General features: G+C 41.4%; 1 protein-coding gene across 14 annotated transcripts in view; it reads left to right on the top strand.

The window, feature by feature from the left end:
* The window catches only part of LOC144696101 (protein 4.1-like), a 189,015-nt gene that overhangs the window by 114,507 nt on the left and 49,523 nt on the right, over positions 1–24,985 (top strand). For all 14 annotated transcript variants that reach the window (XM_078567378.1, XM_078567377.1, XM_078567376.1 and 11 more), the window contains 6 exons: positions 14–89; positions 5,276–5,494; positions 8,427–8,514; positions 16,053–16,205; positions 21,622–21,716; positions 24,241–24,413. In XM_078567378.1, coding sequence (XP_078423504.1) covers positions 14–89; positions 5,276–5,494; positions 8,427–8,514; positions 16,053–16,205; positions 21,622–21,716; positions 24,241–24,413 — 804 coding nt within the window. The remainder of the gene's footprint in view (positions 1–13; positions 90–5,275; positions 5,495–8,426; positions 8,515–16,052; positions 16,206–21,621; positions 21,717–24,240; positions 24,414–24,985) is intronic.

Here is a 24,985-nt window from a genome sequence, read left to right as displayed (position 1 = left end):
TCTTTGTATCCAGGTGGACCTTGGGATTTTACATTTAATGTGAAGTTTTACCCACCTGATCCTGCGCAGCTGACTGAAGACATAACAAGGTAAAAGAGTGTTTTCTATTAAACCTATTAAAGGATAATGTTATGGGAAACAAACTAATTTTTTGCTGTCCCTGCTCCTGTTTCTTATGATAATGCCATTGGAGGTAATGCTCCAGATCCTAACCACTCAAAGCATATGGGATCTTGGTCATTATAAGTGGAGACATAGGGCTGAATTTTCGTTGAATCCAGAACCCTTCAAAAATGGCAGGTGGGTCCTGATTCTGGTTTCATAGGGTTTCTGATACTCAGGAGTGCCTTTTAAGGGTATGGGCTGGATCAGGTCACGAGCCCACATCCTGCATTTCCAACCAGGCCAGCTCCATTGCGAGGATAGGCATGGAGGGCCTATAGGCGGTGGGTGAGGGGGACATACCTTGGCATGGGGAGGAATGAGGGGCCAAGAGTGGTTGTTTGGGGGGAGAGGGGCATACCTTGGCATGGGGGCGGGGAGGCTGTGGCATAGTGGTAATGTCACTGACCTAGTAATCCAGAGGCCTAGGCTCATGCTCTGGGAACACTGGTTCAAATTCCACCACAGCAGCTGGTGGAATTTAAATTCAATTAATAAATCTGGAATTGAAAGCTAGTCTTGGTAAGAGTGACCAAGAAACCATTGCCGATTGTTGTAAAAGCCCATCTGGTTCACTCGTGTCTTTTAGGGAAGGAAATCTACAACCCTTACTTGGTCTGGCCTACATGTGACTCCAGACCCACAGCAATGTGGCTGACTTCTAAATGTCCTCTGAAATGGCCTAGCAAGCCACTCAGTTGTATTAAAACCGCTACAAAGTTTACTGAAAGGAATGAAATCGGACAGATCACCCGGCATCGATAATGGCCAACCCAGCCCTGTCGACCCTGCAAAGTCCCTCTTGCTAACATTTGGGGGCTTTTGCCAGAATTGAGAGAGCTGTCCCACAGACCAGTCAAGCGACTGCCTGCCATAGTCATACACATGGAATTATACCTTACAGACAATGCCCCAGACAGCACTATCTCCATCCCTGGGTATGTCCTGTCTCACTGACAGTACAGAGCTACTAGAGGTGGCAGCACAGTAGTATACATTTGGGAGGGAGTTGCCCTGGGAGTCTCATGGCATCAGGTCATATATGGGCAAGGTAACCTCTGTTGCTTACCGACTATTGCCCTTCCACCCCAGTAACCCCCTGGGCTGATGAATCAGTACTCCTCCGTGTTGAACACCACTTGGGGGAAGCACTGAGGGTGGGAAGGGCACATAATGTACTCTAGGTGGGGTACTCAAATGTCCATCACTAAGAGTGGCTCGGTAGCACTGCCACTGACCGAGCTGGCCAAGTCCTAAAGGACATAGCTGCTAGATTGGGCCTGAGGCAGGTGGTGAGGGAACCAACAAGAGGGAAAAACCTACTTGACCTTATCCTCACCAATCTACCTGTTACAAATGCATCTGTCCATGACAGTATTGGTTGCAGTGATCACTGCACAGTCCTTGTGGAGACAAAGTCCTACCTTCACATTGAGGATACCCTCCATCGTGTTGTGTAGCACTACCGCCATGTTAACTAGGATAGATTGAACAGAGCTAGCAACTCAAAACTGGGCATCCATTATGTGCTATGGGCCATCAGCAGCAGCAGAATTGTATATAACCACAATCTGTAACCTCATGGCCAGGCATATCCCCCACCCTACCATTACCATCAAGCCGAGGGATCAACCATGGTTCAATGAAGAGTGCAGGAGGGCATTGTAGTAGATGGGCCTGATACATGCAGGGTTAATGTGGGACTGATTACCGAATGGCCCACACACTGATGTAAGAAGGCAAAACAAAAACAGAATTACCTGGAAAAACTCAGCAAGTCTGGCAGCATCGGCGGAGAAGAAATCAGTTAACGTTTCAAGCCTTCATGGCCCTTTGGCAGAACTGGAGCATAGTTAGAAGAAGGGAGAAATATAAATTGGTTTAAGGTGGGTGGGGGGGGGGGGGGATGAGACACATTGAGGGTGTGGTGTGGTGATTGTGGAGATGAGCAGATAATCAAAAGATGTCACGGACAAAAGGGTCAAAGAGGTGTTGAAGGTGGTGGTATTTGTCTGAGAAAACTGCTAATTAGCACTTTTCTCAGACAAATACCACCACCTTCAACACCTCTTTGACCCTTTTGTCTGTGACATCTTTTGATTATCTGCTCATCTCCACAATCACCACACCACACCCTCAATGTGTCTCTCCACCCCCCACCCACCTTAAACCAATTTATATTTCTCCCTTCTTCTAACTATGCTCCAGTTCTGCCAAAGGGCCATGAAGGCTCGAAACGTTAACTGATTTCTTCTCCGCCGATGCTGCCAGACTTGCTGAGTTTTTCCAGGTAATTCTGTTTTTGTTTTGGATTTCCAGCATCCGCAGTAGCTTTTAGCTTTTTGTTTTTATCCTGATGTAAGAAGGCACATGACCTAGATCTAGGGTCAGTGTGGTGTTGGCCAGAGATGTGATAAGACCTAGGTTGGCGATAGCTCCAATCCTGTACCCTTTATTATATAGTTGTATATGGTTACAAGTAGTTAATAAAGACTTGCTATTAACAAACTGAAGACTATGAAGACTTCTTTAACAGACGTGTTCTGCAACCAACAGGCATGCCAAAAGCTGCACCAGGCATACCTAAAAATGAGATTTCGACCTGGTGAAGCTACAACAGAGGACCAATGGCATGCCAAACAGCTGAAGCAGCATGCAATAGACAGAGCTAAGCAATCCCACAACCAACAGATCAGATTTAAGCTCTGCAGTCCTGCCACATACAGTTGTGAATGGTGGTGGCCAATTAAACAACTAACAGGAAGAGGAGGCTCCACAAATATCCCCATCCTCAATAATGGGGGAGCCCAGCACATCAGTGCAAAAGACAAGCTGAAGCATTAGCACCAATCTTCAGCCAGAAGCCAAGTGGATGCTTCATCTCAGCATCCACTTGAGATCACACAGTGCAGAAGAGGCCCTTCGACCCATCGAGTCTGTACTGACACATGAAAAACACCTGACCTACCTACCTAATCCCATTTACCAGCACTTGGCTCATAGCCTTGAATGTTATGATGTGCCAAGTGCTCATCCAGGTACTTTTTAAAGGATGTGAGGCAACCCGTCTCCACCACCCTCCCAGGCAGCGCATTCCAGACCGTCACCACCCTCTGGGTAAAAAAGTTTTTCCTCACATCCGCCCTAAACCTCCTGGCCCTCACCTTGAACTTATGCCCCCTTGTGACTGACCCTTCAACTAAGGGGAACAGCTGCTCCTTATCCACCCTGTCCATGGCCCTCATAATCTTGTACACCTCGATCAGGTCGCCCCTCAGTCTTCTCTGCTCCAACAGAAACAACCCAAGTCTATCCAACCTCACTTCATAACTTAAATATTTCATCCCAGGCAACATCCTGGTGAATCTCCTCTACACCCCCTCCAGTGCAATCACATCCTTCCTATAATGTGGCGACCAGAACTGCACACAGTACTCCAGCTGTGGCCTCACCAAGGTTCTATACAACTCCAACATGACCTCCCTACTTTTGTAATCTATGCCTTGATTGATAAAGGCAAGTATCCCATATGCCTTTTTCACCACCCCACTAACGTGCCCCTCCGCCTTCAGAGATCTATGGACACACACGCCAAGGTCCCTTTGTTCCTCAGAACTTCCTAGTGCCATGCCGTTCATTGAATACTTCCTTGTCAAATGACTCCTTCCAAAGTGTATCACCTCACACTTTTCAGGGTTAAATTACATCTGCCACTTATTTGCCCATTTGACCATCCCGTCTATAGATCCCCAGATTCACAAATGCCAGTCTTCAGCCAATTCAGTTCACTCCACATGATATCAAAAAAAACAACTGAAGGCACTGGATACTGCAACGGCTATGGGCCCTGGCAACATTTTTTTTTTCCATGTATGGGATGTGGGCATCGCTGGCTAGGCAGGTGTTTATTGGCCATCCCTAATTTCCCATGAGAAGGTGGTGGTGAGCTGCCTTCTTGAACCACTGCAGTCCATGTGGTGTAGCCAAACCTACAGTGCCGTAAGTGAGTGAGTTCCAGGATTTTGACCCAGCGACAGTGAAGGAACAGCCATATATTTCCAAGTCAGGATGGTGAGTGGCTTGAAGGGGAACTTGCAGTGGTGGTGTTCCCATGTATCTGCTGCCCTTGTCCTTCTAGTTAGTTGTGGTCGTGGGTTTGGAAGGTGCTGCCTAAGGAGCCTTGGTGAGTTTCTGCAGTGCATGTTGTAGATGGTACTCACTGCTGCCACTGTTTGTCGGTGGTGAAGGGAGTGAATGTTTGTGGAAGGGGTGCCAATTAAGCAGGCTGTTTTGCCCTGAATGGTGTCAAGCTTTGAGTGTTGTTGGAGCTGCACTCATCCAGGCAAGCAGAGTATTCCATCGAAATCCTGACTTATGCCTTGTAGATGGTGGGCAGGCTTTGGGGAGTCAGGAGGTGAGTTACTTGGCAATAATCTGCTGACCGATGCTCAATTTGGGTTCTTCCAGGGCCACTCAGCTCTTGACCTCATTACAGCCTTGGTCCAAACATGGACTCTAAGAGCTGAACTCCAGAGGTGAGGTGAGAGCAATTGACTGCCCTTGACATCAAGGCAGCATTTGACCAAGCATGGTATGAAGGCACCCAAGTATGGCTGAAGGGCCAAAAACAAGGGAGCACTGATTTAAGGTGATTGACAATAGAAACAGAGAACATGAGGAAAAGGTTTGTTTGACAAAATGAGTGGTAAGGATTTGGAATGTTCTGCTTGATGTTGGAAGCAGATTCAGTCATAGCCTTCAGAAAGGGATTGATTCAATGCTTGAAGGAGAAAGGAATTGCAGGGAAAAGGGGAAGGAGAGGGACCAACTGTACTGTTCTTTGAAATAGCCAGTGCAGGTTCGATGGGCTGAATGGCTTCCTTCTGTGCTGTACCATTCTATGATTCATTGTCACTTGTGCCACACACACTGTACCATAACTGAGAGGATCCTATTACTATCTCATCCATTTTGTGATTGATTGACTGTGATTGATTTTTGAAGTTAAATTTAAGTATTGGCTATGAGGAATATGCTTGCTAGGCTTTGTGTTTAAAGTTATGGTTTTCAAGCAATTATTGATGCAAAAGTGAATGCAAATTTGTCTTTTCAGGTACTACTTGTGTCTTCAGCTGCGTCAGGACATCATTACTGGATGTCTGCCATGTTCGTTTGTTACCCTTGCTCTGTTGGGATCATACACTGTTCAGTCAGAGCTGGGTGAATATGACCCAGAGTTACATGGAACTGATTATCTTAGTGAGTTTAAGTTGGCCCCAAATCAAACAAAAGAATTGGAAGAGAAAATTATAGAGCTTCATAAAACACACAGGTATGTATCCTTATTTTTAAAATTGCTGTTAACTTGAACATTATATCATTTGATACTCAAGTATCTGCAATTATTATGGATGAGTATCTATCTTGGAAACTAATTAAATTGTTTCAAAATGTAGGATTATAACTATTTTACCAGTGTACATATTCCCTCTTGACAATTATTTACAATATCAAATCTTGTAGCATTAACACACTATTATTTTTGGTGTGCTAAAAAGCCACTAATAGTGAGTTCCATGTTTTTGTATAAGACTAGAATGCTGTGATATATACTAATAAGAAAGTGAAGGCAGTCACCTGAACGGGATTGAAAAATAACTGAAATTCCATTTAACACTTAAAATACATGGTTCGTACTGTGCGTAAAAGAAAAAGAGCTTTAATTTGTATTGGTGCCTTTCAAGGCCTCAGGAAGACCCAAAGCACTTCACAGGCATTGAAGTACTTTAGAAAGGTAGTCACTGTTGTAATATAGAAAAAATAGCAGCCAATTTGTGCATAAGATTCCATGGACAACAATGAGTTTCTGGGATGATGACCTTTTTTCGCAATATTGGTTTGAGACCCCTATTTTGGTAAGGATAGCAGGGGAACTGTCCTGTTCTCGCCCCTGTAGTGCCATAGGATCTCTCATGTTCACCTACAAAGGTTTATGCCTCACCCTGAAGACGGCACCACCTCCAGGACTTCCTCAGTACTGCATTAAAATATTGACTTAGATTATGGGCTCATGTCTTGGAAGTGGCGCATTCATCTGAGTCAGAAGGTTGTGGGTACTACCACTGATGCTAATATTTTGTAAATTATGTCAAGCTTTTACTATGTGAATTGTGTTAACTTTGCTTTTCTCTTTATATAAGTGGCCATTATTTTTAAGCCGTGAATCAATATTCCTTGGAGAGAATTTTCTCCCCTTCAGAGGGTTGGGCGGGTGCGGGTGGGTGCGCAGCCAATTGCTGCCCGCGATCAGCTGCGCACCGCCATTTTACGTGGGCAGACCAATTAAGGCCTGCCCAGCATGACGCACACCCGGAAGCGCTGTGCGCTCCCTGTGTGGGAGGGGGGAGTAGGCTGAGTCGGGGCCTGCGCTCTTTCTCGCATGTGCGCAAAGGAGCACAGAAATCTCCCTGAGGCACAGAGCTGCCTCAGGGAGATCAGTTTTGAGTTTCCAAAATTTTAATGTCCTCTCATGTGAAAGTGTCACATCAGCTGGGACATGTCTATGAATTTTAATGAAAATCTCTATTTCACTTATAAATCATTCATGAAACCTCATCCCACCCTGTGGATGAGGTTTCACGAAAAATGCGAAGGCCGCCTGGGCTCTTCGCCTGCCACCAACCTTCAAGTTGGATGGGCAGCTCAGTTAAGTTGTTTAATTAGTTTTTAAATGGCCTTAATAGGCCTTTGACAGTTCGGCGGGTGCACAGCCAACTCCAGTGCACGCCCGTCGAACTGAAAATCGGAATGACGCATGGTGATGTCAGGACACATGCCCGATATCACCGTGCGTCATTTTACGTGTTGGCGAGCAGGACCTGCCCCCACTGGCCAAGCTGAAGATTCTGCCCCTAGTTTCCAAAAAAGTTCCGAACTGTCATCTAGTCGGGAGATCGTAGAATGATGCCACTTTAAAGAAATAATTTACAATTTTTACGATGCACGGCCTCTGTCCTGGTACTGAATGTACACCCATCTTGGCCTGCATTCTGTTTTCCCTTGCTCTTCCCATGGTTGGCAACATTTATAATGGTTAGTAACTAAGAATATTTTCTTTTGTAGTTGTGGGCCCAGTTCAATGGCCTGTTTGGCCTCATCCCATGTTGAATGATCAAAGTTTAAATTGAGAGCTACCCCTTTCATATGCAGAATCTGTATTTATTGAATACATTTACCTCATCAGCATTTGGTTTATTAGAGTTGTTTAACCTTTCTAGTTCTTTATAGAATTAGGCATAGGCTGAGTGTATAGAGGTGAAGTTTTTTTTGTTAAGCAGTGTCATGAATTTAATCCTTCATTTGCTGTTAGAATTTTTCAAAATACTTCTTTCCTCAAAGAACAGTTGCGCTAATTCCCATCTCTAATGATGAAATGACTTCAATATATCTCTCTCCCATTAGCTCCTTAATTCACAACAGCCAGTTGCAAACTGCCACACATCTGTCAACTTCACCATTCGCTTAAAACAACGACAGATGTGTTTTCATCCTATGTGGTCAAGAGAAAAATGAATGCACTAAGATGCCATGATATCAGGCAACTTTATCTCCCCACCACCTCCCACCCCCCCCTGTCTCTCCCAAATTCTCTTGAATGTTCTTGTTATTTGCTGAATGCATTCATGGATGCTGATGACTTTGCCTAAGTCACCATTCTTGATGTGTGAATCTAGACTGTTAGCTTGGCTGAGCATGCACAGTTTCTGGACATTAACCAAGAGCCAGAGCTGTGGTTAGTATTGTCTTCTTAAACCAAATTCACTAAGATCAATTTTAACACACTTGCCATTACTTGTTGAGAACAGCCAGCTCAACACAGACCATGGGTGGTATTAGGTATCTTCCTGTTCTGTGGTGCAGCTATTCTCTACCTTAACCAAATCATTAGGGGAACTGATCATACAACGATAATATTTTTGTGATATCTGCTGGATAGTAATTGGTGGTGAATCAGTTTTTTTTGACATAATGCTGCTATGAATAACTGTCACAGCTAATTTTTTGAATTTAAAAACTTCAAACACATTACTGCCTAGTATTCTCGGAATAAGTTCCTTTCAAATGTAAAAGAATATGTGAACAATGTGCATTAAATCAGAGTTTGATATTTTCAGAAGTTGCTAGCAAATTGCAATTTTAGTGGATAATGAAACATGTTACTATTAATGTACTGTGGTATTGGCTTTCACAATGTTTCTTTCTAGAGCTATGACTCCTGCACAAGCAGATCTGCAATTCTTGGAGAATGCAAAGAAACTTTCAATGTATGGTGTGGACTTTCATCCTGCTAAGGTACAAAGTTTATTCCTTTTTAATTCTTCAGCCAACTGTTTAAAAAAAACACACCTATTTTTGCAGAAAACACTTACCTGTCAAAAAAATTGGGATAAAATTTACTCGGCTCTTTAATCTATGGCAACTGGTTTAGAAAAAATAGCTTCATAACATCTATCTCTGACTTTCTGCCTGCTGAATATAAATGTTTGGAGCTAGTAGAATAAATAATGTAAATCAGTCTTGTTAAGAGCTGCTGTTTAAATGTTTCAGTTCTCAACTTTGTTTCTTTCTTCTTTAGACATTAACTATAGTTACAAGAGAACAGAGTTGGCAGCAGGAATGCACAGTTAAATGTTGATGGATTTCACTAGTTTATAAGCATCTTGAGATCCAGAAGCCTATATAGCAATGTTCCAGATGTTTAGTTTAACAACTGCAATGGTTAGTTCAGTAATTAAAACCTATTTTTTTCATATGCAACTCATAACAGTCTCTAATGTTTGAGACTGTATAGAATGAATATTCAATTAGGATTTGTAAATGTCAGACTTGGGTCTGATAGTGGACCTACATCTGCCATTTGTATTTTCGTTTTGAATTTGTAGATGTACGCGATCAATAAAAATATTTCTGGTTTGTTTATTTGCAATTTTGAGCTATTTTGTTGTAGCCAATGGTTACAGGGTTTTAACTAGTTATAGGTATTGCTGCCACCTTACTTTGTACTGTTTTAATTATGGTGCAATAATGATAAAAGACAGATCATGTAAAAAAAATGAAAATACAACATGTACAGGAAAAATATTCTTACCAAAAATGAATAAAAATTAAACTTACAAATGACATATCAAAACAGCAATTTATATTTTCCACGAACTGATTTGGGGCCATTGTTCAAGGGATGCCCCTTCCTCATTGATCAGCAGCATCAGAGCGCTTAACGCACTGGTTTTCAGGAGGAAAAGACTGCCACACTTCTCATTTCTTAAAAAAAACTCAATGGGTTCTGGATGTTGTGACTCATGGCTGCGTTAATTTTACTTCTAAAGATCTCATCTTCTCCTAAGTGTTTAAAAATTTGTATAACAAGATGAGATCAGTAAGGCATTTGTTTCTAAATGTGCTTATGTTTTAGAGGAAATTGGATTTTGTTTAAGGAGCTTACTTGAAGTAGGGCCACATTTTGCTCAAGGCGGAGGTGCTATTCAAGATTTATTTTTAATCCAGCAGATGATATTGATTCTTCTATATAGGACTCATGGCCAGTTCTTCTTAATAAAAGCCATCTTCTTGGTTTGAAGTTGTGGATGGACGGCAGGAGTGCTTGTGTGCCTTTTACGGGAGTGAGCTATGCATGTCCAACTCACTAGCCTGTTATGCATCTTCTCCCTTTGCCTCATTATTGGTTGCAGAGCATTCTGCCACACTGGCCTTACTCTGTAGAAGTCCCTCCCTAAATCTTTCCATCTCTCAATTTCCTTTTAAAAGTCTCACAACCTAACTTTTCCACCAAGCTTTCAGTTGCACCTCCTAATCTCTTCCTCCATTGCTTCAATTCTATTTCTGAAACACCTTGGAATATTCATATGCTAATCGTGCTTTATAAAGGTGTTTCAGTGGTAATGGTTTCTTCAAATTTGGCATATCCCATGATTTGTTTAAGGGAAATTATACTTCCTGTAGTTTTTAATGTAATACAGTAATTTGGTCATCAAACCTGCATCATTATTGGTGACATGGCTCTGAATAAAGTATTTGTTTTGATTGTACATGTACAATGATTGTACAGAATTGTAATCACATGCAAGTACAATGAGAAAGGGAGAAGGCTGCATAAATAGCAAGGTGATGAAAGTAGGATTATTATAGATGACCAAAATTTAGTTTAAGATTTTTTTGCAATTACTGATTAGAAAACCTTGTATTTGTTATCCCTTGTGGTGTAGCACATCGTAATGCTCAACCATCTTGAAATTGTGCGCATACTTGGTCACCTGTACACACTAAGTTTCTTCCATTCATGAAGAAGATCCTGGCCCAAATTTTACCCACATTCGGTATCTCTGGATTCATATTCAGACCAGTTGCAAATGCTGGTTCCCGTGTTGCCCTGTTGCTTAGCTATTGGATGTTTCCTTAACCTATGTCATCATCCTTGATGTAAAAATGTCCAAACCAGCAGATCTCCACAGGGAGGAGTGAGGCATAAGAAACTGTGCTTTAAATTAACATTTTCTATTTGAATTCTTTTTGCATTTATTAATGTAGATGAATGACTACTTGATACTATGCTACTTCTACCTCCTTGTTATAATTTATATATAGTTGAATAGCACCTTTTAGCAATTTAACAGAATAACTTCATAGTTGGCCAACAGGAAGCAAGGTTTCAAAGACAGAATTAAGAGCTACAATTTTTACATTTGGATTACTTTTTGTTTCTCTCAATTTTGCTACACAATCTGTATTTTAGCCTTGTTTTATTTAGCAAGGGAATCAATTGCACAATTCTGGTAAGTCCACCAATGGACATTTTTGTATTTATCTTGTATGCATTTTCTGGTTAGGATCAACGAATGCTGAAATGACTGTGCACATTTTTTTGCTGGTGTTGCAGCATGCTTGCTTAGTACTTCAGGTGATTTACAGTCACTGTTACAACAGAGGAAGCTTTTATCCATTAAGTCCCAGTGACATTAATTAATCAATGCACTGTTTTTCCATACTGGAAATAAGAAATGTGCACTCTTTTTGTTGCATAGTATAATTGATAGGATGTGAAACCACTCTAGTTAGAACAAGATAAATGCGGCAGAGGTCAGTTGGAGAACTATTTTATGTCTTCTGGGAAATTTGTGTAATGGATGCTAATTGACATAGATGGTGGACAGAGTTGTGTTTTACAATTGAAATTTCTATATTGTCCCTAATGGTTTGAGAGCTTGTTACTTTTCAAATTTGTAGCTCTGTTTTCCTCCCAACCCTTTTAAAATGGGTTTACTGCTCATGTTCCGCTCCAACATTAGAGATGCAGCTCTCTGCTTTCAGCGTCCTTCTCAACATTGTCCTTTCTTCCCCTCCTTCCCACCCTCACCCATCAGTCTGCTCGGGGGTATTTGTCTGATCACCAGACAACAGCTTTTAAATTTATAAGACACCTTTAACACAATGAAATGTCCCAAGGCACTTACAGGATCATTATTTTTTAAAAGTATGACACCAAGCCACATGAGATATTAGGCCAAATGACCAAAAACTTGGTTAAAAAAAGGTTGGTTTTAAGAAGTGCTTGAAAGAAGAAAAGCAAGGTGGAGATGCAGAGAGGTGCAGGGTGGCTATTCCAGAGCTTAGGACCTAGGCAACTGAAGGCATGGCCACTAATGCTGGAACAATTAAAATCAGGGATTCCAGAGAGGCCAGAATTAGAGGAGTGTAGCTATCTTGAAGAATTGTGGGGTTGGAGGAGATTACACAGATAGGGAGCAGTGAGACCCTGGAGGGACTTGAAAACAAGGATGAGAATTTTTAAAATCAAGAGATTTGCTTGACTGGAGCCAGCTTAGGTCAGCGAGCATAGGAGTGATAGGGGAATGGGACTTGCTGCAAATTAAGATACGGGCAGCAGAGTTTTGGATGACTGCCTGGTAACAGAGGGTAGAATGTGGGAGGCCAGCCAGGTGTGCATTGGAATATTTCAATCTGGTAACGAAGCCTAGAATGATGATTTCAGCAGCAGATGAGCTGAAGCGGGAGAGGTCAGGTGATTTTACAGGGGTGATGACAGAAATATGAGGCTGGAAGCTCATCTTGGGGTTAATTGTGACACCAAGGTTGCGAACAGACCAGACTCTTGCCAGGGAGAGGGGTGGAGTCAGTAGCTAGGGGATTGAGTTTAGAGTAGGAACCAAAAATGATGGCTTCAATTGGAGGAAATTTCTGCTCATCCAGCACTGAATGTCAGATAAGCAGTCTGATAATTTAGGAACAGTGGAGGAGTTATAAAAAATGGTAGGGTAGAGCTGGATATTGACAGTGTACGTGTGAAAACTAATGTTATGCTTTTGGATGATATTGCCAAGAGGAAGCATTAGATGAGGAATAGGAAGGGGCTAAGATCCTCAGGGAATGCCAGAAATAATGGTGTGGAAGTAGGAGCCATTGCAAGTGATTCTCTGGCTATGGCTAGATGGATAAGAATGGAACCAGATGAGAGAAGTCCCGCCCAGCTGGTTGACAATGGAGAGGCGTTGGCGGAAGATGGATCGTGCAATCAATCGTGACAAAGGCTGTAGATAGGTTGAGAAAGACAAGGAGGGCAAGTTTACCCTTGTCACAGCCACATAGGAAGTCATTTGTGACTTGATGAAAACTGTTTTGGTACTGTGGCAGGGGAAGAAACCTGATTCAAGAGATTCAAACGTGGCATTAATAACAAACTTCAATCAATAAAGATGTTTAAACAGTTATTTGTATCACTGATAGGTATTCAAATCAACTAAGTTCTCTTAACTGAGGAACATTTAAATAGTTTAATTGTTAAATCATTGAGTTGAGTTGGTTGGGATCTTCTGTGAAAAGTACATTTGACAAGCTAGTTCCTGCAGCTATAAAACCGCTAAAGGAAGATAAGGACATATCTACCATAGAGCTTAGCATATCAGTTATGATCTATGAATGTATTATTTAGCTGTTTGTCTTTTGTCCTGTAAATTCTCTTGGTTCCAAATTTGATTTGATGATGTGATGCTCTCCTGCTTTTAGAAGAGTATAGAAAGTGTTGGGGAGGCACACAATAGATACAATTGCTAAAGTAATTAACAAAAATAGGGCTGATTCTTTGTATTTTGTATAGAGGGAAATATATGTATAAAATCATCTGTGACTTGAACAGTAACACCACAGCATGTTTCATCGATTCTAATCTGAGAATTGTTTTCAATTTTTAAATAAAATAATATATGAAAGCGAAAATCAAAAACTATTTTTGTGTGGCATGTTGCAATGTTATTAGTCACGAGAGGTATGGTATGTGTATTCTCCCGGAAGGCAGGTCCTTAGTTTATTGACTTGTGATGCTTCATCTTGAGCCGTTTTTCTTGGCAGTTTGTCAATGGTGACACAGCACAGCACTTCACAGCAGTGCTTTCAAACAAAATTTGACACCAAGCCATGTAATAAGATATTAGGATGAGTGACCAAAAGCTTAGTCAAAGAGAGATTTTAAGGTGCACCTCAAAGGATGAGAGAGAAGCAGAGAGGTTTAGGGAGGGAATTCTAGAACCTAGTGCTGCGATAGCTGAGGATGGCAACGATGGAGTAGTTAAAATCAAGGATGCACAAGAGATTAGAATTAGAGAAGTGCAGAGATCTCCAAGGCTTGTAGGGCTGGAGGAAGTTACAGAGTTGGCGAAGTTATGCAGAGATCTGACAACAAGGATGAGAATTTTGAAGCATTACAAGACTGGGAGCCAATGTGTCAAAGAGCACATGGTTGATGGGCAAGTGGGACTTGGTGTAAATTAAGATATGGCAGTAGAGCTTTGGATGAGCTCAAGTTTATGTCGGGTATAAGGTGGGAGGCCAGCAATAGAATAAACAAGTCTAGAGGCAAGAGCAGAGTCTGACAATGTTGCAGACGTGGGAATAGGCGGCCTTTTTGATGGAGCAGAAATATAGTCAGAAGCTCACCTTGGGGTGAAATACAATACCAAGGTTGCCGGGGAGCAGGATGGAGTCAGTGACTAGTGAATGAAGTTTGGGTTTGGGTCCAAAGATGATGGCTTTGGTCCTCCAAATATTTTGTTGGAATTTCTGTTTATCTGGTGCTGGATGTCGGGCAAACAGTGTTGGGATATAAAACACTAGGGAGGAGAACTATTACATGTCTTGTTACTAGCTCTGTGAAAGCAATTTGAGATGGTGCATGAGATATCTCACGAATCATATTGGTAGACCATTAAAGCATAGTTGAAGTGAATGATGTTTTTTCCCTGGCCTGTTGGTACTAATACACTGTCTAATGGCAACACTAGATAGTCTGCAGTCTTGAAATGGAAATTTAGTTTAGAAAATAATTCACAGATTAGAAACAATGAAACATGGTGATATGGTGTTATGTTTAAATCGCATAAATTTGGTATATATTTTTCTTTCTGTATACAAAATACACTATGATTTTCAAAAAGATCTTGGCATTAAGCAATTTTACCACCTGTTACAAATGCAAGCTAAAATATCTCACTTGGATCTGTGCAATTAATTAGCGAAGGTAAATTGTAGTTTTTAAAGGCAGTAAAAGTGTGCAAAGTGAAAAAATGAAAGAGTTATTCTTGCATCTACTGTACAGGTTTCACCAACCATTGTTATGACCACAACCAGTGTTAATTGCTGCACAAACCAAATCCCAGAGGGCAACTTGGCTTACCTTTTTTTGTTGTATTCTGAAATGAGAAGATGTACCAATCTCAGGAGTAAGAAGTCCAGTAACACTTCTGGGATTTAAAAAAATGAAAGTAAAAGTTTTATTAACAAAAATAAAAGAAAACTTAAGCACACAAGATTACAATTACACAATTAAGGTTAGTCTTACAAAACATTCCCCAAAAACACTACTTGTTCAAACCCACAAATAAACACCTTCTAGGCAACGCTTCTTTGTAGATGTCTTCTGTGAAATCCAGTAATATTACACAAGGTAAACTGCTGTAGCTTCAATAAAGGTGTACCACATGACCTTTACCCTCTTCCACTCTGCAGTGGAATCCAAGTCAGAATAAAACTGCCTGTTGCAGCCCAAGACTTCTCTGGCTTGAATGGTTAATTCAAACTGTGCCCTCTCCCAGACCAGAGTTCCACCTATCTCAGCAGCTCAGACAGGTCCAGCTACTTCTAGCCATCTCTAGCTCAACAGCTATCCACAGTAACTCTAATATACTGTTTTTCCTTTTCTACACAGTCCCATTGTTCTCATGCTGCTCTTTGAAACTCATACCCTATCAAATATAAGATCTTCCATGTTTCCATTTTGTCTTTGCTTTTGGGTCAATAAAATATAACATCCCCACTACTATTTACCTATGGACTCCTGCAAGATGTAAACATGTTTCTTGTAATCTCTGATGCCCCTTTGATATTCAAACAAGCTCTCAATTTATCTAAAAATGCAAATGTCAGATCTAACCTATTTACTTGTACCTGAACTTAGCTTCTCTATTCTTTTCATGTTTCCAAACCCTCATACAGCCTGACTCCTATTAAATTCTTACCCAGCTTAATTAAATCACACACACACACCCAGCCTTCTTTACAAAATAACACAATGTTCCACAAATATTTAAAAAAAAGAATATCCATTCTCACACCATGTTCATCATAAAATGGAGTGCCAAGTTTCTTAAATGTGAAAGTGTGGTTTTTGTACCTTTTGAGTAGCACAGAAACACAAATATTGTGCCTTTGGTGGTATTTAATAGGGTAAATAAATTAGAGACTTCCTTCCAACTGGACATGCATAGCTCTTGGTTTTCACTAATGTTTAATTGCTTTGCTTTTAGGACTTAGAAGGAGTAGACATCATGCTTGGTGTATGTTCAGGTGGCCTTCTTGTATACAAAGACAGGCTCAGAATAAATCGCTTCGCCTGGCCTAAAGTTCTCAAGATCTCATACAAACGCAGCAGCTTCTTCATTAAAATTCGTCCAGGAGAGGTACGTATGTCCTGAAGTTCAACAGGAGGAAATTTGGGAAGTGAAGTGATTCATATCTTCTAAATTTAAATGTTTGCTTTTATGAAAAAAATGCTTGAATAACTCATTTGCCCAGATATTTATTAGGTGTAAACCAAGCGCTTCCTGAATGTTGTTTCAAACTAGCATGCGTATTAACAGCATTATCTTAACAGAAAATTGTTTCTTTCTAATTGTACAAAATTCCACACTGTTTGTGGTCACTGCTGGCACGGCAAGCATTTAATCCCATCTCTCATTGCCCTGAGGAGATGGTAGTGGGGCCCCCTTCTTGAACTACTGATAATAGTTTGACAAAACTAAGTGACTTGCTAGGCCACATCAGAGGGCAGTTAAGATTGTCCACGTGGGACTGAAGTTCCAAGTAGGCCAAGCAAGTAAGGAAGACAGATTTCCTTCTTTAAGCGATAATAGTTAACCAGTTTATTATTTTTTTTACAATAACCTAATAACTTCTTGGCTATTTTTATTGATGCTGGCTTTTTATTTTCAAGTTTTACAAATTGAATTCAAATTCGCAAGCGATAGTGGGTTTTGAAATCACGTTCTCTGGATTAATGATCCGGTAAAGTAGTTAAATTAACAAAATGTTACACTGATTCTCCATTTTTCACTGTGAGCTAATATCTACAGGTGTTGAGAAGTCAGATGTTCGCTAATAAAAATGGAGACTGAGTATTGGTTGAATGTGAGGGTTTGTTAACAGTTAGTGAAAAGACTGAAAACGGAGTTCGGGATAATTCTGATAATCTTGGGCTCGCTGGCGCACCCCCACTCGCCGGTGCCCACCCCCGCCCTCTCTAGCCCCACCCTCTCGCCCTCGAGAGAGGGAAGAGCAAAGCCAAGGAGGAATTTGAAAACAAAGCTGAAAATTTTAATGTTGAGGTATTGCTTAACCAACAGCCATTGTAGGTCAACAAGCACAAGGTTGGTGGGTGGACAGGACCTAGCGGGAATTAGGACACGGGCAGCAGAGTTTTGGATGATCTCAAGTTTATAGAAGGTAGACTGTAGGAGGCTGGCGAGTAATGTATTTGAATAATCAGGTCTAGGTGTAACAAAGATGCGGATGAGGGTTTTAGCAGCAGATGAGCTGAGGCAGGGGTGGAATTGAACAATGTTAGAGGTGAAAATCGGTGGCCTCAATGATGGTGCAAACTTGTAGTCGGTAGCTCGTCACTGGGTTGAATTTGACATCAAGGCTCCAAACACGCTGGTGTAGCCTCACACAGTTGGCCAAAGGCTTTGGTGCTCTGAATATTAAGTTGGATACTGGATGCAAATATAGAAACTATAACAATATACAAAATCAAGGGGGAAAACTCTCCGCTGGTTAGAGTCATACCTAGAACAAGGGAAGATGGCTGTGGTTATTGGAGATCAAGCGTCTCAGTTCCAGGACATCACTGCAGGAGTTCCTCAGGGTCGTGTCCTGGGCCCAACCATCTTCAGCTGTTTTATCAATGACCTTCCTTCCATTATAAGGTCAGAAGTGGAGATGTTTTCAGATGATAGTACAATGTTCACCATTTGCGACTCTTCAGATACAGAAGGAGTCTGTGCCCATATGCAACAAGACCTGGGCAACATTCAGGCTGATAAGTGACAAGTAAAATTCGCACCACACAAGTACCAGCCAATGACCATCTCCAACAAGAAAGAAGCTAACCATCTCCCCTTAACATTCAATGACATTATCATTGCTGAATCCCTCTCTATCAACATCCTAGGGGTTACCATTGACCACAAACTGAACTGGACCAGCCAAATGAGTACTGTGTTTACAAGAGCAGGTCAGAGGCTGAGAATTGTGCAGCGAGTAACTCACCTCCGAACTATCCAAAGCCTGTCCACCATCTACAAAGCACGTCAGGAGTGTGATGGAATATTCTTCACTTGCCTGGATGAGTGCAGCTCCAAAAAACACTCGAGGCTTGACACCACTCAGGACAAAGCAGCCGCTTGATTGGCGCCCAATCCCCCACCTTCAACGTTCGCTCCCTCCACCACAAGATGCAAAGTAGCAGCAATGTGTACCATCTATAATATGCGCTGCAGCAACTCACAAAGGCTCCTTCGACAGCACCTTCCAAACCCACAACCCCTACCACCTAGAAGGAGAAGGGCAGTAGACACATGGGAACACCACCACCTGCAAATTCCCCTCCAAGCCACTCACCATCCTGACTTGGAAATATATCGCTGTTCCTTCACTGTCACGGTCAAAATCCTGGAACACTCTTCCTAACAGCGCTGTGGGTCTTCCTACAACATATGGACTGCAGCGGTTCAAGAAGGCAGCTCACCACCACCTTCTCAAGGGCAATTAGGAATGGGCAATAAATGCTGGCCCAGCCAGCGAAGCCCACATCCTATGAACAAATAAAAAAAAAAGCAGGTTCCAGCATTGTTTAATGGGAAAAGTGAAAAACAGTAACATGAACAAATAAGAAATGTCCATAACTTTTTAACTATCTATTGCTAGTTGAGGCTTTTATCGAATCAAGCTAACTGCAAGTAACACAAGCACTGAAACAATTCATTTCTACTTTCAAATATACATTTGCACTTATTAGTAGGCTTTCCATCTCCGGGTATCCCAAAGTGTTTTACTCAATAATTAAGCCCTTTTCAATTGTAGTCACTGTTTCAATGTAAGGAAAATTAATAGAAAATCCCCACACAGCAAACTCCCACAGTTATGAGGTATATGACCAGATAATCTGTTCTAGTGATCTTGTCATGATGTTTAGACTTGAGTTGTGCACCCATTTGATGAGTTTATTTTCAGTAAATCTCTATCACAATGTATGTCTTTTGTATCTCCCAATTCCGCACTTTGCTATCTGAATGCTATTGTTTATATATTTGGAATCTATCTTGTGGTGTGAGACTGAATATGTGGCACCATCTATCCTTGGGTGGTGGTAGAACAAAAGCAGAATACAAGTTTTGAAGGCATTTAAAAATAGGCATGTGGCACCATCTACTGGTAGAAAGTACAAATTACACTTGTCAGGGTCTCATAAAGATTGCTCATGTTTTCTTTATTTTCCCCATCATTCCATCCTCATGAAAGCAGTATTTTATTCTGGCAGAGTTCAATGGGTGCTGATTGCCTTTTAATACTTCCTTTCTCAGATGATCTTTGTTGTTACATGATGGATTGCTTGTGGGCTATTTACCTATGATATACAGTCAAGCTTAATGCTGTCCTAGTTGGTGTCCATTTCACACTCCCAGCAGGAGTGGATGGGTAGCAAATAAGAGTGGAAGCTTTGGCCATATGATTTCATTTTTGTTCTTTTTGCAATCTCCAACCCCACCAATGCTGCTTAGGGATTTTAGGGCCAGTAGTTTTGGCCTAATTGCTAACTTTGCTGAGATCGGCTTATAATAGATAAAATCTGCAATAATATGGCTCGGTACCACAACTACATGCAAAATACTGCAAATCTGAAATGGAAACAGAAAATGCAAGAAATACTGAGCAGTTCAGGACAGAGAAACAGAATTAACATTTCCGATCTATGCCACAGACCTGAAATGTTAACTGTTTCTCTCCACAAACTTGCCAAATAATTCCTGCAATTTCAGTTTTATTTAGCTCAGCGCCTCAACATGCAGTGCATCTGGAGACAAAACTCTTTAATTTGCACTCTATTCTTAGATGTTACATGGACCCTATGGTTTAAGTAACTACCTGCTTTATTCCCAACTCTGTATGTTCTGCCTTTTCTACACCAGTCACTGTTAGCAGAAATGGGACCAAATGCAATTGCAGACAACTTTTCGATATCCGTAGAGATTTGCTCAGCATGTAGGAGACAGAGTAGGAATGATGAGTACGTATTCCAAGTGGCAGGATAGTGATCTTCCTCAGAGACCTGTACAAGTGCCTCAGCCTCCAGCAGGTGAAAATTGGAAAGTGACATTAATAGATTGAGCGAGTAGACAAAACTGTAGCAGCTGGAGTTCAACTTGGATATGTTTGGTCATCCACTTTGGGCTTTTAAAACATGGATTAGAGCATTTTCTAAACGTTGAGAAGCTGGGAACTGTGGGGGTGATCCCCCCCTGTGGGGGATTTGGGGGTGATGTCAAGAAGTACTTCTTTCCTTAGACATTCAAAAGCATTACCATCAGACATCATGGGCATTGGCATTGACTAGAAACTTAACTGGGACAGCTCTATAAGTTCCTTGATTCCCAAGAGCAGGTCAACGGCTCTGGATTCTACAGAGAATAACTTATCTCCCGAGTCCCCAAAGCTTAGCCACCATACACAGGGCACAAGCCAGGAATGTGATGGAATACTCTCCACTTGCCTGAATGAGTGCAGTTCCAACAACAACCGAGAAGCTCAACACCATCCAGGAAAAAAACACCTGCCCATCTGCCACTTTAAACATTCACTCCTTCCACCACAAGCACACATGGCAGCAGTGTGTACCATCTACAAGTTGCACTTCACCTCACCAAGGCTTCTTCGGTAGCACCTTCTAACCCTGCAACCTCAACCATTTAGAAGAACAATGACAACAGGCGCATGGGAACATCACCGCCCCTCAAGGCACACACCGCCTTGAATTGGGACTATATCGCCATTCCTTCACTGTTGCTGGGTCAACATCCTGGAACTTCTTCCCTAACAGCACAATGGGAGTATCTACTCTATATAGACAGCAGCAGTTCAAGAAGGTGGCTCACCACTGCCTTCTGAAGGGCATTTAGGAATGGACAGTAAATCCTAGCCTTGCCAACACCACTCACATTCCATGAACAAATAAAAAAAAAGGTACTGGAAATCTGTGATCCTTGTGTTCAAAAAACCTGTTTGAGAGTAGGTCAATTGAAACATTAAAACTGAGATTAATTGAATGTTGTTAGGCAAGCACATTAAGGGGTATGGAACCATTGCAGGTGAATGGAGTTGAGATACAGATCAGCAAAGATTTCATTGAATAGTGGAACAGGCTCAAGGGCTGAATAGCCTGCTGCTATACATAGGTTGTTGTTAAACAGGTATTGCATCCTTTCATGTGAACTTGCTTCCAAAAGGCCTGACGATGAGCCATTTTTCTACTGCTGTTCCTGAATATTTCAAATTATTTGTGATTCATATGTAATTCATTAACGTAATCCTCTAAACATATTAAATTTCTAAATATAAGCCGTGTTTCTGTTAATGTAAGAAATGTATCAAAATGCAGAAGATGGGCAATTTTCTCAATATTTAAGGGCAAACATTTAAAACATTTTGATGTGCGGTATTTTTGAATAGGTGTGCATCTCATGACATTTTTTGGAAAAGTATGCGTAACCGTGTACCAAATGTTCAAAGAATTGCTGATGTGTTTATGTGTGCATCTTGCAGGATCAATGCGAAAGCACCATTGGGTTCAAACTGCCCAATTACCGTGCTGCCAAAAAGTTGTGGAAGGTGTGCGTGGAAAATCATACCTTTTTCAGGTACGTGTACAGCCCATAATACTAAGAAAATCAGGAAACTTGTGAAGAAAGTAAATTTACTATTCCATTAAGTTTAAAAACATTTAAAGTCTAAAATATCAGAATTATTCTCATTTGCAAATCTTCTTCATAAGTTCAGCCCTGTGTAAGCAAATTCAGCTACAGAAGCTGTGAAACTGCCCCACTAAGGTCCAGAATAATTCTCGCAATATTACACCTAATCTAACAATGTGTGTTTAGATAGACCTTAAGGGGGAGCAAGAGAGATATCACTGCCGCCTCATATCTCTTGTAACCACCTGTAAAATTCAGAATTTGGTTTAATTTTGTTACCTCGGTACTAACATTGAATTATCTCAATGCATCACAAAATTAAGGAACTTTTTGCGTGTCATGTCCTGTTTCAAAAATGGTAGTTTCAGTACTTCTGTCCTTTTAAGTTTTTTTTCCCTATATCGAAGTGTTTGGCAAAGGAGAACACCTATTGTTTCTCTGTTTTGTAACTCCAGACCAGCAAGAACTAATCACAACCACTCAGAAAGCTGGCTAATTCTGAAGTAGGCTTGTTGTACCTATTTTGGTTCTCGCTCTCTCATTGCCGGCTCACATGTGGACCTCCAGAAAATGCAGGAGATGAAAGAATGTCATAAACCTAGAAAGGGAGCGACACTTTGACCCAGGAGCATCTATCAGTGGGAAGGGGGCAATTGGCTACATGAAAACCAAGCAAGGAGAATATACAAACAGCCCTTGTTGTTCCATTTGCCTTCATGAGTTGCCATTGGAGAGCACACCATATTTTCTTTTCCTTGATTCTACCCAGAGAGCAGAAATTTCCCCCCGTGGGGGTGGGGGGGGGTGTTGTGTGGGGGCGGGCGGGAGCGAACCCGATCGGCGCCCCTGATCGTGTCTGCGCTGCCATTTTATGTGGGAGGGCCAATTAAGGCCCACCCATCGTGACGCGCGCCCCAAAGCGCTGAGCGCTCCCTGTGCGAACAGGGGGAGATTCCCTGAGTGGTTCCCGGCACTCTTTCGCACATGCACATGAAAGAGCACAGAGATCTCCCTGAGGCACCTCCATGCCACAGGGAGATCAGCTGAAGGTTTTAAAATTTAAATAAAGGAAAAAAAGACTTGTCCCCTCATGTGAGAGTGTCACATGAACTGGGACATGTCAATGAATTTTTTCAAAAATTTTTATTCAATTAATAAATCCTTCGTGAAACCTCATCCCGCCCGTGGATGAGGCTTCATGAAAAATGCGAAGGCCGCCTGGGCTCTTCGCCTACCCCACCAACCTTAAGGTTGGACGGGCAGCTCAGTTAAGTAATTTAATTAGTTTTTAACAGGCCTTAATTGGCCTTTGACAGTTCGGCGGGCGCGCAGCCAACTCTTCTGTGCGCCTGCCGAACTGAGGATCAGAATGACGCGCTGTGACGTCAGGACGCCCGCCCGAGGTCACCACGCATCATTTTACGCATCGGTGAGCGGGCCCCGCCCCTCCCCCCGCTTGCCAACAGGAAAATGCTGCCCAGTGTTTAGCTGCCAACCCACTCTTTATTATAGCATTGGAAAGAAGGAATATCATTGAGTTTATTATTAATATTGCTACACCACTTCCCTTTCCAGTTTCCCTGTTCTTTGTAATGATGTTTATAACTTGTAATATTAATCTCCTAATAATAACCAGTTTATCTCAGTGAGGGCTACTGTATCACCCTTTAAGCTGTATTTGTGCAACTAATTCACTTGTTTTGTTTCTTATGCTCATTTGTGTATAAAATTCTTGTTTGGTCAAAAACCTTTTGCCCTAAGGCTGTTTTTCTGACACTTTTAAACTTAACACACCTTTTGTTTTTCATCACTACTGCTGCATTTATTATTAGCAGTTTTGTTAACACTCTCTGAACCTGAAGTATTTGTATTACTGTTAAAACTATTTATGGTCTGGAGTTTACTCTCACCCTTTTTATCTTACCTTTTAAGCTATTTTCACTTTATATAAATAAAAATCTTACTAGAATTCCTAGATCATTTAGTAAAAGCACAACTCAGTACATTACTATGTCAGACGGACCAAAAGACCACAGTTTTGATTCTTAGCTTATGCTGCATTAGCTGACCTCAGCTGGCCATCAGCTATTGAGGTGCATTTCGCCCCAACACTGTGGATAAAGAGGAGGAATATTAGTCACTCTTCATACTCTTGATTTGTTATCAGTCACCTGCTAAAAAAACTTGCATGGGTGGAGGTCATGTGAGTACAGGATCAGGATTAGCCTTGATCCTCTCCATGGCCAAATAGCCTGCCAGCACTTATTGTCTTCCCTTTCAATGCAAAATGACAACTGGTGAGGTCCCATCAGGTTGCAGGAGCCATATACCGGTAAGAGCCACCATTTTCAAAAGAAAATGTGAGAGATTAGGAGACAAATAGATCAGTAATATTTGCACGTCAGTTGGAAGAGTATTTTTGGAAGCTTTGTTAAGGATATTTAACTTGACATTTACTTTCCCTTGATAGGCTAACGACACCAGAATCGACAGCAAAGAGCAAATTCCTGTCCCTAGGTTCCAAATTCCGTTATAGTGGTCGAACACAGGTTCAGACCAGGGAAGCAAGTGCTCTGATTGACAGACCTGCACCTCGTTTTGAACGCACTGCAAGTAAACGGGCGTCCAGAAGCCTTGATGGAGGTAAAATTGTCTGAGATTGCAAATCCTGCATTATACCATTAGAACTACAGGATAATGTCATTTAGTTGTAAATGTCGGATGACTTATTGATATTCTGTGCAGTATTTGTGCATTAAATCTGCTGACAACAGTTAGAGTAAATAGATAGACTTTTTAAGCTTAACTTATATAGCTTTAAAAAAACTGGTTGGATGTTCCAATCCATTTCTGCAGCGTGACTTCAGGTTCACTGGGATATGCATTAGATGAAGGTGGTCATCTCACTTTTTCAAATACATATACTATAATCCATTTAAAGCACTAATGATCTGGAATATTGAAATTTATTAAAACTTAGGGAGGAGAAAGGCAAGAGCTTTATAATGTAAAAGTCCGCCAAAAAAACATAGTTTTCTTATCTTAAGTTTGAAAGTTCTTGTTTCTGATTTAATGGTCTTACCCTTCCCTCTTGTATGATAAAAGTAGGCAATCCTTGTAGGATCGTATAACGGATATGAATATTTTAAATCATATTTGATCTTCACTCTTCCTAGCAGCCAAACTTGCAAACTTTTGCTTTTTCAAGTGCTGAG

Source organism: Cetorhinus maximus, chromosome 21 (assembly GCF_964194155.1).
Source record: "Cetorhinus maximus chromosome 21, sCetMax3.hap1.1, whole genome shotgun sequence".
Taxonomy (NCBI): Eukaryota; Metazoa; Chordata; class Chondrichthyes; order Lamniformes; family Cetorhinidae; genus Cetorhinus; species Cetorhinus maximus.
The sequence above is the reverse complement of the archived record's forward strand: the minus strand, read 5'-3'. Positions and strand labels throughout refer to the sequence as shown.